General features: G+C 45.4%; 1 protein-coding gene across 3 annotated transcripts in view; it reads left to right on the top strand.

Annotated features, from left to right (window-relative positions):
* The window catches only part of ARFGAP3 (ADP ribosylation factor GTPase activating protein 3), a 54,321-nt gene that overhangs the window by 24,807 nt on the left and 11,100 nt on the right, over positions 1–18,414 (top strand). For all 3 annotated transcript variants that reach the window (XM_055000311.1, XM_055000312.1, XM_055000310.1), the window contains 5 exons: positions 11,896–12,021; positions 13,193–13,312; positions 14,483–14,620; positions 15,817–15,940; positions 16,986–17,076. In XM_055000311.1, the coding sequence (XP_054856286.1) occupies positions 11,896–12,021; positions 13,193–13,312; positions 14,483–14,620; positions 15,817–15,940; positions 16,986–17,076 (599 nt within the window). The remainder of the gene's footprint in view (positions 1–11,895; positions 12,022–13,192; positions 13,313–14,482; positions 14,621–15,816; positions 15,941–16,985; positions 17,077–18,414) is intronic.

Below are 18,414 nucleotides of genomic sequence, written 5' to 3'. Positions count from 1 at the left end.
AGCTGCCTCCATTTTAATAGAAATGATAAATCTCCACCTCTAAGCTTTTTGAAGGCTGCTTTTTCCTGTCTCTTCTATGTATGCCCACACTCCCTTTCTCCTACCAGTGAATACTAATAATAACCACATAATAACATTTGATTTATATACTGCCCTTCAGGACAACTTTAACGCCGGCTTAGAGCAGTTTACAAAGTGCATCATTATTATCCCCACGACAATCACCCTGTGAGGTGAGCGGGGCTGAGAGAGCTCTGAGAGAGCTGTGACTGACCCAAGGTCGCCCAGCTGGCTTCAAGTGGAGGTGTGGGGAATCAAACCCGGCTCTCCAGATCAGAGTCCTGCTGGCTCTTCCCACAGTTCTCAGTGTCATTGCTGTAAGATTCAGCAGTCGTTTAAGAATGTGCAGAGGGTCTCTTTTGGTCAACACGGAGCAACTTTCATCAGCAGAAACAAAGCAAAGAACACGAAGCCCAATACCAAACCAAAAGAGTTTATTGTCTATAGCCATAGGCAGTCACAAATTTTCCAAACGTCAGCTAATAAACAGTTAAATCCAGTATCACAGTTTGAAAAGGTTAATTAAAATTAATTAAAACAGTACAGTATACCACACTATCCCAGGAATCACGAAACAGCCTCATTCAATACCACCTTAGATCTTAGCTTTTTGGCTGCGAGTGCAAACTGACAGACTCTGTAGGACACGTGGTTATGCAAGGCCCAATACAGGCCTTCCCTAGCAATCCTTCAGCCAGTTTATTCAGACATGGGTAAAACCTGGGCTGGGACTTCTCCAGATTCTACTGTCCTGGGACTAATGTAAAACATGAAACGAGCTCCACACGCAGTATTACAATTGCCACTGCTAGGAGAGAGTTCTTGTTGCAATTGTGTTCATCCTGTCTCTGGGGCCATTCCTGTATGACAACATTACTAACGAGCCAGTTTAGTATAGTGGTTAGAGCATTGGGCTAGGATCTGGGGAATTCAGATCCAAATGCTGTTCTAACTGATTGCGCAGCTCTGGATATTCAGAGTGAAGTGAGCCCACCTTGTGGCCTGCATCCTTTGGGAGTCTGTGTTAGGGTGGTGGGGAGGCCGGTTTGATGTTGTCCTTGCTTCACTTGGGTTCTGGGGAGATTTCGTTCTTTTGCTTCTCTTTGGTTCTGTTTGGCTTTCCCTGGAAGAAGGTTGCGCTGGGAGTGTGCTTCTGGCGCTAGCATCCTTGCCCTTGTGTGTTTATGCCACGAGAACCAGCTCAGAAAATTTCCTGTGACAGGGAACAAAGAAGAAGAATCTTTGCTCAGAGGGCACTTGGATAATGGGGGAGCGCCACGTTGGTTCTATTGGGCTTTCTCTGTGTGGAGGTTGCATTTGGGAATGTACCTTGGCCGTGCCAGCCTTGCTTCAAAGTGTTTCTGCAGTGGGAGTCAAGTTTTGACTTTTCCCCATAGGAAACAATGGAATGGCTGGTGGCACCTTGTTCAGGGGCCCATAGAACTGGACCCCAGGGTCCTATCTTTCTGGAACTTGGAGGGTCTTTAGAGGACAGTTAGGAATAGGCTCCTTGCAATTTTAATGAAAATTTCTTGAAAAATGACCCCCCTCCCCCAGTCTCCTGGATAGCCCCCAGAAAGTTTTCCTCTAGGGAATAATGGCCGAATTAACCCAGATTTCTCTGACCTGTCTGAACCAGATCAGAGAATCTTTCCTGGATTTTAGGAATCCCTGATTTTTTGGGGAGATCCCGAATCCGATATCAAGATTTCCCGTGGTGGTGGTGCACACCCCTAGTTTTGTCCCCCTCTCCCTTTGCATTCGCTTTTTTATTTTAAATTTTTTAATTTCAATTAATAAACTCAATCCTATAAGAAATAATAATCTAAATCATAACATAAGCTACAGTCATCTAAATCATGTCTCTACAATCATCCACTACTACAATCGTCAATAATCATCTAGCTCATACATTAAAACCGAAAAATATCATCTGAATCACCGTTGCGCTCCCTATTGACAGGATTAAGCGGTCTTATAGGCACACTCCAGGGCAGCAGAGGTCAACTGTTGTTGGCACGAGTGATTGAACGGGCTCTACCCAGCGGGCTTTGTTGGAAATAACAGCCTGTCGCATCAACCGTTCCTTGGTGAGCCATGTCCCAGTAACATTCTTGACCACAAATGGAACCATGTTTTTTCTGCACTTCCAGCACATGTCAGAATATCTTCAAATTCTGGCTAATCTAACCAGAGTACTACTTGAAGTACATTTTGAGACAGTTTTCTCTTATTCTTACATTAAGAGAAATATGTGAGCTACTTCTGAGTAATTTTCCCATCTTTCTGTTGATATAGAAATCCCCATGTCTTACTCTCATCTGCTTTTGTAATTCCACTTTATTGTATCATTCTTTTCAAAGCAGGAATGAATATTTGCTAGTAAACCTTTAAGTGGACCCTGAAAAGGGGCTTTAACATGAGTCTCAGAGATTGAATTAAGCACACTGAAAATGAAAGAAAATTTATTAGGAAAGTAAAAAGTGTACACAACCTATGTAAACACTGAACAAGGACAAAAACACAGTCCTCTAAATCCTAATTCTCACATATCCGTTACGATGGTAAGCAAGGATACACTCTTAAGTTTTGAAGGTGCAAGCATTTAGAAAACATTAATTACCATGGTTTCGGAAGGCAGGGCTCTTCTGATGTGGTCTCAACAACATGTGCTCAAGATGGAGTCCAGGTGCAAAAAGGCACGCAGTGAAACGGAGACCGCTTAATCCTTCGTGGCAAACGACAAAATGGCCCCTCCTTTCTCTTGCTCAGGGTTTTTAATTCTCTTCCCTTCTGCTCTCCTGTCATGGACCCTCGTTGTCTTCTTGTCCAAAAGGAAGGTCTGTTCTTTTGGCCTCTTGTAGCTTCATAGCCAGGGTTTGACCAGGGCTCAGGTGGGACATGGTTGCCTTTTGTCCTTGGCTAGGCTAGGACCATTTGCATTTCTAAGGTGTAAAATGTCTTCATGTTTGAGAGATGAATCATATCCACTCCTTTCTCTCTTCCCCCTGGCAGCCAGCAAAAGACAGTTTTTAACCTCTGAGCCAGTACAGAGTGTATTCTCAAATATGATAAACCTTGAAATGCTGGTTTGTAAGGCATTTTACTGCATCCTTAAACTAATTTTTATATGACTTCACCTGTTCCTGCCTCCAGGTATGTATGTTTGCTATTCTGTCCCATCAGTGTGATGCACAAAGACCACAATGAGAAAAACAGATTGCTTGCTTGTAACTAGTGTTCTTCAAATGGCCGCCCATGCAGTCACATGGCATGCCTAACCTTCCCCACAAGAGTGTATTTTATAAATGTTGGTCTGCTGGGCAGTATTGGGAAGTACTAAGAAGGGAGGGCAGCCCCACCCACTCCAGCCGTGACTGGTTTGTCCTCCCTGCTTGGATAGGCAGAGCTAGCAGTGCACCCAACCCCCTTTGCTTGAGAAGGTTCCAAAGGTGGACTCTGCTTACATCTGAGATCCTATCCGTGAGACTGCACAGATGACCATTTGAAGAACACCAGTCACGGGTAACCTACCTGTTTTTCTCATGGTACGCTCAGTAATACGTAAAGTGAATGTACACCCCTTTGTATTTGTCCTCACAGCATGCCCTTTATACTGGGTTGGATCCTGTCCCTATCCTGCTACTCCATTGAGCAAAGTTTATTTATTAAAATAGTTGTTCTGCACCTTTCCTTTTGGCTGAAGTTTGAAACATTCTTCTAATCTAAGCAGCCTTCCTCCAAATTAGAGGAAGAGCTACTGGAGGAAGGCTCCATGGAGGATGGTTGGATCCACTCCATTGAGTATACAGCATGATCATCAAAGTATTTTTGTGACACTGAATACTGATCTCATCTCGGCCAGCTTTCTGTTCATTTTTTCTTTTTATACACAGTTCTTAACAATTCTCTAATCTTTGAGGTTTACTATGAGGAAAAGAAATCTTTATTAATGCAGGATTAAATATAAGGTTGCACAGTATTCTGGTATTCTCATGTTATTCTGTTTTTCTTACCTCTTTGTCAAGACATGGCATTTCTGAGTTAGGAGGTCTTAGAAGTATCCAGAAAAACTCCGAGCTCTGGACCTTTGGCAAAGTTTTCATCTATGAATATTGGATTAGAACCAAACTAGATTTTCTAGTAGAATGGGACTTTCCTGCTTTCCCCCTCCCACTGCAAGCCCGCCGATCTCCATGAAATGTTGCCCCCAGTGGACAGGGGACCTGGCAGAATGACATGGGGGGGGGCAGTCTGCAGTGGGAATCGGAAACCAGCGGAAATTGCCAATTTGGACTTGAGCCAATCTATTAAGTTCAGAAACAGAAAGGAAAAACTCCCGCTGGTTGCAGAGAGTTGCTTTCTGAAATAAACTGGAGTCTAGTTGTACATCAGAGACTAACGAGACTTTATTCTAGAATAAATTTTCATGCCCAAGAGCATAATGTATTTTCTGGGTAACATTTTAACTTTACATAATTACATTTCATCCTAAACGTTATGCAGTTTGTGGGCCCTTGACTGCTGTTTATTTTTTTCAGTGTGTGCCAAGTGAACGATCTACTGTGTTGTACCTGACAAAGTGGACTTTAATAATTCCTGGAAGCTTATTCTGAAATAAAATTAGCCTTCAAGGTGCTACTGGACTCTTGTTTATTTTTGCTGCAGCTTCCTTTATGGAACTCTGTTCCTGAAAAATTCAGCAACTTAAGTCTCTCTACTTGGTAGTGCGCACACGCTACTTAATGATCCAAGGTTTTAGCAGTTGTTTTGTTTTGCTTTGTTGGGGTGGGTCTGCTCCATTACTGAAGGAGAATTCTCATCCTGCTCTGTGGGCGCAGAGCCCTTATCCCCATCAGGGAGAGAAAAAAGTAGATGGTTTAGGCGGGTGTTTATTTGACTGTGGTGTTTCCCTGGCCACCCAACTGAAAACCTGCACTTTTTTTCTGGGCATAGATCATCCAGTCCAACGCTGCATCACACAGTAGCCAAAAAACCAGGTGTCCTCAGGAGGTCTGCCAGTGGGGAAGGGACACTAGAAGCCCTCCCACTGATTGCCCCCCCCAAACACCAAGAATACAGAGCATCACTGCCCTAGACAGAGAGTTCCATCTATACCTTGTGGCTAATAGCCACTGATGGACCTCTGCTCTATATGTTTATCCAATCCCCTCTTGAAGCTGTTTATGCTTGAAGTTGCCACCACCTCCTGTGGCAGTGAATTCCATGTGTTAATCACTCTTTGGGTGAAGAAGTACTTCCTTTTATCCGTTCTAACCTGACTACTCAGCAATTTTTTTGGGTGCCCACGAGTTCTTGTATTGTGAGAAAGGGAGAAACATAACTTTTCTCTACCTTCCCTATCCCATGCATAATCTTGTAAACCTCTGTCATGTCACCCCTCAGTCATCGTTTCTCCAAGCTAAAGAGCCCCAAGCGCTTTAACCTTTCTTCATAGGGGAAGTGTTCCATCCCTTTAATCATTCTAGTTGCCCTTTTCTGTACTATTTCCAGTGCTATAATATCTTTTTTGAGGTGTGACCAGAATTGTACACAGTATTCCAAATGAGGCTGTACCATTGATTTATACAGGGGCATTATGATACTAGCTGATTCGTTTTCAGTTCCCTTCCTAATAATCCCCAGCATAGCGTTGGCCTTTTTTATTGTCATCCCACACTGTATCGACATTTTCAGTGAGTTATCCACTACAACTCCAAGATGTCTGTCTTGGTCAGTCTCTGTCAGTTTGGACCCCATCATTGTGTATTTACATTTGGGATTTTTGGCCCCAGTGTGCATTACTTTGCACTTGGCCACACTGAACCTCATTTGCTACATTGACACCCACTTGCCCAACCTCGACAGATCCCTTTTGAGTGCCTCACAATCCTCCCTGGTTCTCACCTGAACAATTTAGTGTCATCCACAAACTTAGCCACATCACAGCTTACGCCCAACTCCATTAATGAACAAGTTAAAAAGCACCGGACCCAATACTGAGCCCTGCTTACCACCCTCCACTGCTTACCACCCTCCACTGTGAATATTGCCCATTTATACTCACTCTCTGTTTCTTATTCATTAGCCAGTTTTGGATCTACAAGAGGACTTGTTCTTTTACCCCATGACTATTGAGCTTACTTAGCAGCCTTTGATGAGGAACTTTATTAAAAGCTTTCTGGAAGTCCAGGTAGAAAACATCTACTGGTTCCTCCTTGTCCACATGTTTGTTCACTCCCTCAAAGAACTCTAACAGGTTCGTGAGACAAGATCTTCCCTTACAGAACCCATGCTGAGTCTTCCTCAATAGCTTTTGTTCATCAATGTGCCTACTAATTCTCTCGTTAATAACGGTTTCCACCAACTTACCCAGTATTGACGTTAGACTGACTGGTTTGTAATTCCCTGGATCTCCTCTGGAACCCTTCTTAAAGATGGGGGTGACATTAGCTACCTTCCAGTCCTCAGGAATGGAGGCAGATGTTAATGAAAGGTTACATATCTTTGTCAGGAGATCCACAAGTTCACATTTGAGTTCTTTCAGAACTCTTGGATGTATGCCATCCGGGCCTGGACATTCGATAATTTTTAAATTGTCTATCAATCGTAGGACCTCCTCTTTCATCACCTCAATCTGACTCAGGTCTTTCAATACTCCTTCTGAAATCAGCGGTTCTGGAGTGGGCAAACATCTCTCATCTTCTACAGTGAAGACAGAGGCAAAAAACGCATCTAGCTTCTCGGCCATTTCCCTGTCATCTTTCAGTAATCTTTTTACCCCTTGATCGTCCAGGGGCCCCACTGCCTCCCCGGCTGGTTTCCTGCTTCTAATATATTTGAAGAAATGTTTATTGTTGGTCTTTATGTTTTTTGCAATGTGTTCCTCATAGTCCCCTTTTGCCTGCATGATCACAGACTTGCATTTTCTTTGCCACAGCCTGTGTTCCCTTTTATGTACCTCACTCCTACTAGCTTTCCACCTTTTAAAGGAAACCTTCTTACCTTTTATAGCTTCCTTTACTTTGTTTGTTAACCTTGCAGGCCTTTTTTAATACCTATTTGTGCCTTTCCTCACCTACAGTATATATTTTATCTGAACTTCTAGGATTGTAGTTTTAAATAGTCTCCAAATGTCCCCAAGGGTTTTGACTCCTTTGACCTTTCCTTTCAGTTTCTTCTTCACATGCCCCCTCATCTCAGAGAAGTTACCCCTATTAAAGTTAAAAGTGGTTGTGTTGGTCTTTTGGGGCAACTCCCTATTTTTATTTTTATTATGATTATGATTTATAAACCGCCCATCCTCAGGGGCTCTGGGCAGTGAACAACAGTTAAAATCAATAAAAAGAAGAAAACAATAATTCTAAAATCAACATACAATAATAATAAAATAAATTAACCAAATACATGAAGGTGTGATGATGGGGAGAACCCCCCCCCCCACCCCAAAGGTGGGAGGCCGACATGGCACCACCCCCTTCAACCACCGAACGCTTGGCGGAACAGCTCTCTTACAGGCTCAGCGGAACGATAATATGTCCCGCTGGGCCCAGGTCTCCATTGACAGAGCGTTCCACCAGGCTGGGGCCATGACCGAAAAGGCCCTGGCCCTGGTTGAAGCGAGGCGGGCTTCCTTAGGGCCAGGGACCACCAGTAAACATTTATCCGCTGATCGAAGTGGTCTCCAGAGAACATACAGGGAGAGGCAGTCCCGAAGATATGCCAGTCCCAACCCGCTCAGGGCTTTAAAGGTAAGAACCAACACCTTGAACCTGATTCGGAATTCAACTGGAAGCCAGTGCAGCTGGTGCAGGACAGGTGTGATATGTGACTGGAAGGATGTTCTGGTCAGGACCCGCGCCGCCGCATTCTGGACCAGTTGTGGTTTCCGGATCAGGCCCAGGGGTCGCCCAGCGTAGAGTGAGTTACAGTAATCTAGCCTGGAGGTGACCATTGCATGGGTCATTGTAGTCAGGTCCTGGGGCGTCAGGTAAGGGGCAAGTTGCCTGATCTGACAAAGATGGAAAAATGCAGACTTGGCAACTGCTGTGACCTGGGCTTCCATCGACAGCGAGGCATCCAGGAGCACACCCAGACTCTTCACCACTGGCAAAGTTACCAGTGGTGACCCATCCTGGGCAAGGAGCTGGATCACAACATCTGGCAGCCCCCGTCCCAGCTGCAGTATTATGCAAATACTGAACTCAATAACATTATGGTCGCTTTTCCCAAGCGGTGCAACCACTTTACATCTCTCACCAGATCTTGGGCATTACTTAGGACCAAGTCCAGGACCGCCTCTCCCCTGGAAGGTTCTGCAACCATCTGCTCCATAGCACAGTCATTGAGAGTGTCTAGAAACTCAGTCTCTTTCTCCCGACCTGAACACACGTTGACCCAATCAATGTGTGGGTAACTGAAATAATCTATTACTACACAGTTATTTTGTCTACCCGCTATCTTTATTTCTTTCATCATGTTATAATCATCCTCTAGCTTTCGATCCAGTGGGCAATAACAAACTCCTAGAGTTAAGTTTCCTTTTGGGCCCACTGTTTTAATCCATAGCATTTCCAGAAGCGAATCTAATTCTCTTACCTTCTCAATCTTAATGGACTGTATACCCTCTCTGACATACAGAACCACCCCACCTCCAACCCTTCCCTTCCTATCCTTACAATATAATTTATATCCAGGAATTGCCTTATCCCACTGATTTTCCTCATCCCACCAAGTTTCTGTAATGCCCACAATTTTACCTCAGACACTTCTAGCATTTGTATATAAACATCTATAATTTCCCAGGCATGTTCGGCCTGCAACCTTCCTCCTGCTGCCTCGAGACCTTGCCAGGCAGTCCATATTGTTTGTCACCGTCTCAATGGACAACTAATCCATTTCCCTGTAGTAAAGTAACAGCTAACCCTTCATCTCTTTGAGATGAACCATCCCGAACCAGAGACATTTCGTCTCATGTCGTCTTCCCCCCAATTTTCAGTTTAAAAACTGCTCTCCCACCTTTTTGATTTTAAGTGCCAGCAGCCTGGTTCCTTCTCAGGACAAGTGGAGACTGTCTTTTTTGTACAGCTCCCGCTTGTTCCAAAAATCATCCCAGTGCCTCACAAACTTGAACCCTTCCTCCCCACACCATCGTCTCATCCATGCATTGAGACTCCTAATCTGAGCCTGTCTCTCTGACCCTGTGCATGGAATGGGTAGCACTTCTGAAAAGGCTACCTTGGAGGTCCTGGCTTTGAGTTTCGTGCCTAGCAGCCTAAATTTTTCCTCCAGGACCTCACGCTTGCATTTCTCCACATCGTTGGCACCAACATGTACCACGACCACCGGATCCTCCCCAGCACTGTCTACCAACCTATCTAGAACCCGCGTGATGTCCACTACCTTCGCATCAGGCAGGCAAGTCACCATACCGTCAGTACGTGGGTTTGCCACCCGGCTGTCTACCCACCTAAGGATCGAATCACCAACTACCAAGAGCCCCCCTCCCTCCCTGCCCAGGGATGGTTCCTTGGTGCGAAAGGATACCCGTTCACCAACTGAAGAAAAGGTCCCTCCTGAGGGCATATCCCCCTTATCCTCAGCACGGTCCCCTGTCTCCTCTTGACCCTCGTGCTCCCTGGCAGCGGTGGGGCTGCCATTCTCAGAGTGGGACACGTCTAACAAGTCCACGGTAGTCTTCTCCACGTGTCTGACTGGCTGTGTCTGCTTCTCCAGGTCAGCCCCCTCAGCCTCAAGGGTGTGAACTCGCTCCCTGAGAACCAGGAGCTCCTTGCACCGAGCGGACACCCAAGACTTCCGCCCAGTGGGCAAAACACTGGATAGCCCCCAACCCCCTGCTGGCATACTACCTTCATAATTTCACTTTTTTAAAAAAAATCTTATTATTTTTATATATATATATTTTCCCCCTTTTAATACTCTACGTATTTATGTGGCTCTCCTTGTGGAAAGTCTACTTACTTTATTGGGAACACTGGGAGACTAGGCCTTTGCCCCTTGGGTCCTTCCTTGGCTTCTTTCAGAGCTCCCAGGCCAAGAGCCCTTTGGCTCTCGCACACACACTTCCCATCAGCAACACTCCACTGCAGCCCAAGCCACAGACAGACGGAAACAGCAGCTCCTCCTCCCTCCTCAGACTTTCTCCTTCCGCACAGCAGCAGCTCAGCCAATCCTCCCCAGCAGTTAAGAAAAGGCGAAACCCACCACCTCAGCAGCAGCGGCGGCAACACAGTATCTCCGTTTGCCATTTTTGAATTGCGTCTACTTTGTAACACTTAGGTTGAATCTTTTAATTAATAATCAGATCATGACATAATTTCTACTGTAATTTTTTAAAAACGTGCTGTCAGCCTAGAGGTTTATTGCTGATAATTTCATTGCACCCCTTTTCAAATTGTTTATTATATTCTAGTCTGCCTGATCCTCAGGGTGGTTTACAAAAGCATTTTATTTGCCAAAAATATACTGTTCTGACTTTCTTGATTTTATTAATGCTATCAGAGAGAGATGAAAAGTAAGTGTAGTTATATTCTGTGACTGAGAAATCAAAATGCACGTTGACAGAATGAAACTTTTTGCAATATATTTGCACGGCTTCAAGAAGGGAGCTTTTACTGCAAAACACCTTCAAGTAAAATGGTTCTTGTTAATACATACTCGTTTGTCGTACTGTTACAATCATTTCCGCTTCCATCAGCTTCTTTTCAGCTTTTGCTGTTGGGTGTTATTTAAAGTATCAAATGTTCAAAGATAATTTGTTGGTGGGTCATTTGTTTCGTCAATCATCACACATTTCCTAGTTATGTATAAGAAGTTTGATGGAGTATATGAACATAATCGGGCACAATGAGTGTTCGGCTCATGACAAAGAAGCACCCAGAGAGAACTTCGATTGTTTTGGTGTTCTTCTCATGTGTCCGTCCCAGGGCGGGGGGGGGGATATGAAGGGTCCAGGTGCATTTCAGGCTCCTATGTCTCATGACAGGAGAGAGGCACTGGTCATGTCATCTGCCCCCTGAGTGGAAGGTCTTCTCTGGGTTCCTCTTTGGAGATGACCCACTGCCTGTGAATTATGCTCCGGGAACATGTCTTGTATATTAGGAATGTAATCATGATTTTAAGTTAAAACATGGCCCTAGATTTGTGAATGGGTTATTTTCCTCCTCTCCAAATGTGTGTGTGTGTTGGCCCCCCGATGTGTAAAATAGTGTGAATAGTGGGCTAATAACATTAATTATCACTACCTGATAGACTATAGCTGTCATTTGCCTTTAAATGCAATGAAAAGGCTTTGGGAAAAGCCCACTCCACTAACTTTCTTTTGGGTAAACAATCTCAGGCCTAAAGACAACATTTTCTGCATATTACCTCTCTTTCCTAACATACCTTTCAGTGTATTTAATTTTCATTGTTCTTGATCTGGTTGCATTGGCATACATCTTTCCACCCCTTGGTGGCCCCTTTCTGCAGCTCCGGCTGTCCTTTGGGAGGAGTCCCCTTCCCATGAATGTGAGTCGTCCTCTCTTTTTGGCACACCTGGCCGTAGGCTTGTGTTTGCTCGAGCCCTTCCTAGGCGAGGGCATAGAAAAGGAGCTTTACTCCGTCCTCTGCTTTTGCCGTGTGACTGAAGTCGCGAGTCACGTCCAGTCACAGCATGTTCATTTGGACGACGGCATCACAAGCATTAGAATACACACTTCACCTGTTTATTGCTGTTGCCGGGCTGTGGGGGGAAGCATTGTGGGTTCCCTGTGTATCTCTTCTATCTAATCTTGCCGCATCTCATCTGTACGTTGCACTTGTTTTGTTTTGTAGTGCGTCATCTTTACGACTGGCCTACAAAGATCTTGAAATGCAGATGAAAGAAGAAAATGTAAATATGGATGGTAAAAAGAAAACAGAAGCAGAAAGACTTGGCATGGGATTTAGTAGTATTAGAAGGTGAGTGTTTCAGCTGCGTATTATAAATACTGAGGATGATGGGTCATCCAGTTTGGTACCATAGCAGCGAATACCCAGAGAATACCATTCTCCAGTTCTGGGTTCCTGTGGAATCTGATGTCCTCGGTGTAAGGAGCCGTCCTTGGCGGCTGGTGCAGGCTCGCGTGGAGGGCGTCCCTCGAGTTGATGCCTCCCAGTCATTTAGCTAGATATCCACAGTGACTGGATGGTTCTTAAGATTCTTCTCCTTTGGGCTGATTGACTTGCGTGTAAAATCCACCTCAGTCTCAGAGTTTCACTGAGGAAGGCAGACTATAATTAAAAAAAAAAAATCAGCTCCACTGCATGAGCATGAAGAGTAGAGAAATAATTTGCTTCTACACAGCACCGGATCATACTGCATAGCAAACCACACTTTGTTTTGATGGAATGGGGTGTGGTGTGCTGTTACAGGGGAGAGAGTCAAACCTTACTGGACATGCCCAAGCCTTTGTGGGGGGAGCCACCCTCTGGATCCTGGCTTTGTGTACACAGCTATCTGCTATCTCAAGTCTTCGGGGCAATAATCTTTGGGAGGACTGTATTGGGGAAGAGTTTAGGACAGAGGTTCAGGTGGCTTATACGCTAAAGAGGCTATGAGTGTTGCTTTCCCCGAGATCCTCTCTGTCGTGATGTATTTTGCTAGGCTTTACTTACATTAAGTATTTTTTTGGCGGGGGCAGAAGAGGAGTGTGGCTGGGAAAGGGTGTTGCTGAAGCCACCACCGGTCTGTGCGCTGGTCACCTCCTCTGCATGAAAGAGAGGAAGAGGAGCTGTTGTCCCTTCCCTGCAAAAGGTGTGGATGGGGAAGGGCTGGTGGCAGCTGAGCACCCGTGACGGGGAAGGCAGAAAGCTGCAAGCCCCCTTTGACTGCTTGTGGCTCTCAAGCAATGTTTGCCCCCCCCCGCCCCCGCCCCCCCCGGGGTCTAAGGCATTGTGGGCTTTTTGAAAATCATGGAGCATGATTTAATGAAATCTCACATGTCATTTGTATTATTAAGCTTCATTTTGATCTTAAGCCTTAGTGCTTAAAGCAGTCTAGATCTCTCTTGAGATTTTGATGCACAAGTTTGCCTTTCACCTGACTTTTTGTGGTCACTTTCTAAGCTAACAAATAATGTTTTTAATACAGTGGCATATCCCACTCAGTCATCTCAGATATGCAAATCATAGAACAAGAAACACCTACAGTTGCAAAACCAAGGAAAAAATATGAGGAGGAGGACTCTTACTTTTCTTCTCCTGGCTCAAGGTAACTTTTTCTTTATTTGTGAATGGAATCGGTATGCAACATTACTAAGATTAAAACTTCCACAGCGTGGCAACATGCTTGGTTCCTCTGGTTCAAGCTCTTTATGCTGCATCGATTGAGGAAAGCACGAGAGCAGGCGTCCCGGTTTGTGCTGGGGACAGGGACGGGGGCAGGAGTAGAGGAAGGCTGGTTTTTCCCTGCGGCTGCCTCACACATACTTAAGTTGAAGTTAATAACTTGCTCGTCAGTGAGAGATCAATATCATCAATATCTTATATACTAATAGCCAAGTGGCCCTGATCTTTGGATACTAAAATCCAGAGATTGGAACTATGAATAGACAAGACGGATCTTCCTACACACACCTGAAAAATGACCCAGGTTTGCAGAAAAATCTCAGATCTAAAAAAAACAAAACAAAAAACCATTGAGGAGTTTTAAAAAAAACCCAAAATGCCTGTCGCTGTAACCAGATGCCCTCAGTGGCTATTGCTAGGCAATCTTAACAGTATTCCAGGCTTGGTTTTTGTTGGTAAATTTGCATTCTTCAGACTCTTTATCACCAACTTGGCATGATGAGCCTTTGCAAAAGTTTTAAACACAAAACGGGAAAGCTGATATCCGAGCAAGCCCCGTCAGGCTCTGCCCTGCGACAGGATTTTTGCATTCTGGAGTAGGTATATCATTCCATTGGGAACATTACACTTTATCTAACAAGAAATAGTTTTTAAAAATATACAAAAATATTTATTAAGGTACTATTGAAGAATCTCAACATTTTTTTCCCTTCAGAGGAGGGTCTTTTCCCATAATTGTTGCTGGTTTTGCACCCAAGGAGCCCTCAGACTGTTAGATACCAGAAGCTAAGCAGGGTTGGCCTTGATTAGTAATTGGATAGGAGATCAACATAGAGGACCAGGGTTGCTATGTAGAGGCAGGCAGTGGCAAACCACCTCTTCACATCTTGAAAACCCCGGCAGGAAGCTACAGCTTGACGGCGCTCTCCACCGCCATGATACTCTCACAGTGAAACCCTAAGCAGAGGTGCTTCCGTCTCGGGGGTTTAGACTGGAGAAACTCTGCTTACGATTTTACTAATACTGTCTTCCACATGCATTGTTAGTTTCTGAGCATAAATCAAGGAAACAATTTCTTTTTTCCTTCAACCAGATATTTTGATTCAGCGGAATGGAGAAGCAGCCCTTTTTCTAAATGGGATGACAACTCTGATTCTTACTGGAAGAAAGAAGGCAGCAACAGAGACGTAGATGCCACTCTGTCTTTAAAAACTGGAGGGTATTCAGACAGGTATATTAAAAAAAAAACCCACTTTGTCCTCTTCCAATGCTAACCTTTGTTCACATGGTTGAACTCCACTTAAATATGTATTGCTTTATGTGTAGTCTAAACACTCTGGGGTAATTCTTTAAGTAAACATTTGTATCTAGGCTGTACTCCTATGCAGAGTGAGTAAGCTTACAGCCAAGTAGGCATGGATAGGCTTGGGCTGCATGGGAAATTGTAGCTATATAGGCAGATGGCTTGGCCAGCCGAGGTTATCATCCAATTCTCTTTGCCCTTACAGTCCCAGCTACATACATCCATGGTGGAGCATAAGGCTGGGGGCAGCTGCTTGGGCCTCTAGAGAACGGGAAATGGCATGATGGGAAGAATTCCTTTCCTTGCAGACTTCCTTGATTGGGAAAATGGAAGGGTTTAGTGGAAGGGCTGCTTTGTAATATACAGTTTTGAGAAACGAGCTCCACGTTAAGTAATCTTTGCAAGTCTCCTTTATAAAGGCAACTGGGTGCCCCACTGGGCCTCGTGCCCACGGCGGTCCCGAGTGTTCACTGAATGCACAGGGGGGGGGCACAGTGGCCTTGTCTCCATACAGTCACCTGGCCGTCTGCAAGGACAGCCATGCCGAGGGGGGGGGGGCTGCACACATTCTCCTTCCTCCCAAGCAGTGACATTCCAGAACGGGGGACGCCGACCACAGGCAGGGAGAGTGTGTGAGGCTGCTCCCTCTGCGCAGTCGCCTCTGCAGCCCAGGAGGCGGGGCTAGGAGGGCAGGGCCCGCGTGCTCATGCCCACTCGTCCTCCCTGCAACATGTGGTAAGCGCTTGATCAGATTAGTCCAGCTCTGCTACTAATGTTAATAACTATCATCTACCAATTCTACCCATTCAGGGTTGGATCCAGACTAAGTTCTCCATTTGTGGCAGCTGGTCAGAACTTTCCTGCCTCCTCTCTCCCACTGCAGTTCATTGATCTCCCCCAGATGCTGCTCGGGGAGCAGGGAACTCTCAGGAATGGCATGAGGGGCACATTGGCTTTGCAGCAGGGATATGGAAATTGGCAGAAATTCCACCTCCCAATAGCAGAAAATTTAATCTGGACCCACCCCGGAATATCTACTTGGCATTCAGTCATCATGTAGCCCCTCTTCATAATGCCCCTTTCAGTTGCACTGAATCCTGTCCCATGTGACCATATGTTTATAGGCCTGCCTCTCGACGTAAACCTGAGCATGACCTCCCAGCAAGCACCAGCGAGGCTCAGAAGAAATTTGGCAATGTTAAAGCTATTTCATCGGATATGTATTTCGGAAAGCAAGACCATGCTGAAGTAAGTTTTTTTAAAAAAACTTTCTACCCTGGTTAGCTGGTCGGGGGAACTATTTGAACTTCAAGTGAATATCCTTTCCCCCAAGTCCAGCATTCTTCAGGGGCAGCCAAGTGTTGTTGGGGGAGGGCAGCCAGTGGGGCACTTTTGGTCTCCGTTCAAGGGACTGAGCTGAGCCCTGAGCTGCTTGCTGGCAGCACCACTGGAGCTCAGTCTGATTCCAGGGAGTCTGGCATGGGCAGTTGGCCGTCCCCCTTCTCCCCTTTGTTTGCAGGCTACCAAGAAAGAAAGAAAGAAAGAAAGAAAGAAAGAAAGAAAATTTTGCATGCTCCCTACTTCCGTGAGGCTCTTCAGGGCCTGTATCGGCTCCCTTTGTGGGAGGGAGAGCACCGCACACGTGGGGCGCTTCAGTCGTGTTGCGTTCACAAGCACTCCTCAAAGGCAACCCGTCCGCTCCCCCACATCCCCAGGGAGAGATCCCGTGTTCAAATTGTGCTTCAGCCAGCTCGCAGCCATCTACTTTTCTTTTGGGCTGTTTCAGGCAGAAAACGTCTTGTGAAAGCTTTTGAGAAATCTTCATCAGGCAGGATGCTAACCTTGACCATGCGGTGCCTCAGCCTTCATTCTCTGTAGAATGCTTTGTGGCTTTCAAAGGGCACTGGGTGTGGTGAGGCAGTATCAAGGTGCTCCCTCGGCACGCTGGGAAGTTCTTGATACCAGCCAGCTGTGCAGTCAGCAAAGCTTCTTGTACAAGGTGCAGGCAGACCACCAAATCCTGGCCCCATTCACCCCTCTTGTTTTTTAACATCCAGCCTGATGACGAGTTCTGGAGGACTTGAAAGCTTGTGCAACATGTTATTTTGACTAGTGTTAATAAAAGATATCTTCCGGTTTAGGGGTTTGCTACGGCTAAGCAAATGGAAGCTGACCTGATAAGCAGGACTCTTCAGTGTCGGTGGCTTTGCCGTGTGTTGGTTGGAGCGATCCCGCTTCACTCTGGGGGGCATGCCACTGCCCCACTGCTGAATTTTTCTTAACTCTTCCGTAGTATGAAGCTAGATCTCGGTTAGAGATGCTCTCTGGAAGCTCAGCAATAAGTTCAGCAGACTTGTTTGAAGAGCAGAAGAAACAGCCATCAGGTATGGAATGAAACCATGAAAAAAGCTGAGCTTTCGTTAGGCCGAATTGTGTGAATGTCCTGTTAACAAGGAGTCATGGCTGCAAGTTGTTATTTGTAAGCCTTGTACAGGATTCCAGTTCAGCCGGCCGGCCTGCTTGAAAGCGCCATTCTACATTTTTTTTTACAATTGCAATCCTAAACGTTTCCTAAGAAGTGCGAATGTTCCATGAACTCGATGTGGTACAGTGGTTAAAGTTTTAAATTTGGACCAGAGACACACGGTTCAAATTCCTCTTGCGAAAGGTACTGGGTGGCCTTGGGCCAGCCTCACTCTTGGAGCCTAACGTCCCTCACAGGGCTGTTGTGAGGATGTGGTGAAAGATGGGAGAACCATGTATAATACCCTGTATTAGAAGGAGGGTAGGATAAATGTCCACTAAATAAATTATCAATAAATACTTGCCTGGCCTCTTAATATAATCTTCAGAGACCTGTATGTGCTGCTGTCTTAAGTGGCACATTGGAAAGAAGCCCATATTTCTCATCTCTGTTACGCTAACAGGAGAAAATAGCCGTCATTCTTTAGAAGTAGAAATTCTGTTGGATATTTGTTGATTTATTTATATTATGTATTGTCCACCTTTCTCTGTGAGATCCAAGGCAGATTACACAGTCAACGCCGCCTTCAGGATGGGCATTCCGTAAGCAGTGTAACGGGGTTAGGATTGTAGGTTATTCAGGCATTCCTCAGCCAACCCAAGTAGGGCACGAGGAAAGGGGATTCATTGGCTGACAGCTCCTGATGGTTGGGCTTTTAGGTGTGAAGTCTAACAGGCTGTCAGCTGAAGGCTCCAGCTGCAGTCCCGCGTCCAGATCCTGCTGCTGTCATATAGAACCCTCCTCTGCCCCTTGGCCGCAGCCGTACTTTGATTTAGTCGATCTGCTTGGCTTTAGATGCAGATTTGGGGCCAGGTAAATTTGATACTTTGTAGAAAGTTAAATTTGATCTGAAGATGTGACTAAAAGATCGTTCATCACATTTATTTCCTTGTGCTATCTGTGAAGCAGAGATGAGCAGTGACGTATGCAAGCAGCGAAGTTGGTAGAAGCTTGTTGATGAAAGCTTGCTCTGCAGTACATCTGTTAGACTTTTTTGGGGGGAGGGGGTGTCCTCCACAACTAACAGATGTACTTCTCTGTGTTTCTAATTCAAAATCCCTCTTTGACCCTGCACCAGTTTTTAAGGGAATACCTGGAAAAATATAAAATCTAGTGCAAAGCACAAGATAAAACTGGTATGTAGATCAAATGGGGGCAGTGTCTTTGCCACCCCTGGGGCATCTTCCTTTTGCTGATA

The sequence above is a fragment of the Eublepharis macularius genome, chromosome 16, assembly GCF_028583425.1.
Source record: "Eublepharis macularius isolate TG4126 chromosome 16, MPM_Emac_v1.0, whole genome shotgun sequence".
In the NCBI taxonomy this organism is placed as follows: Eukaryota; Metazoa; Chordata; class Lepidosauria; order Squamata; family Eublepharidae; genus Eublepharis; species Eublepharis macularius.
Note: the sequence above shows the minus strand (reverse complement) of the source record. Positions and strands in the feature narration are given on the sequence as shown.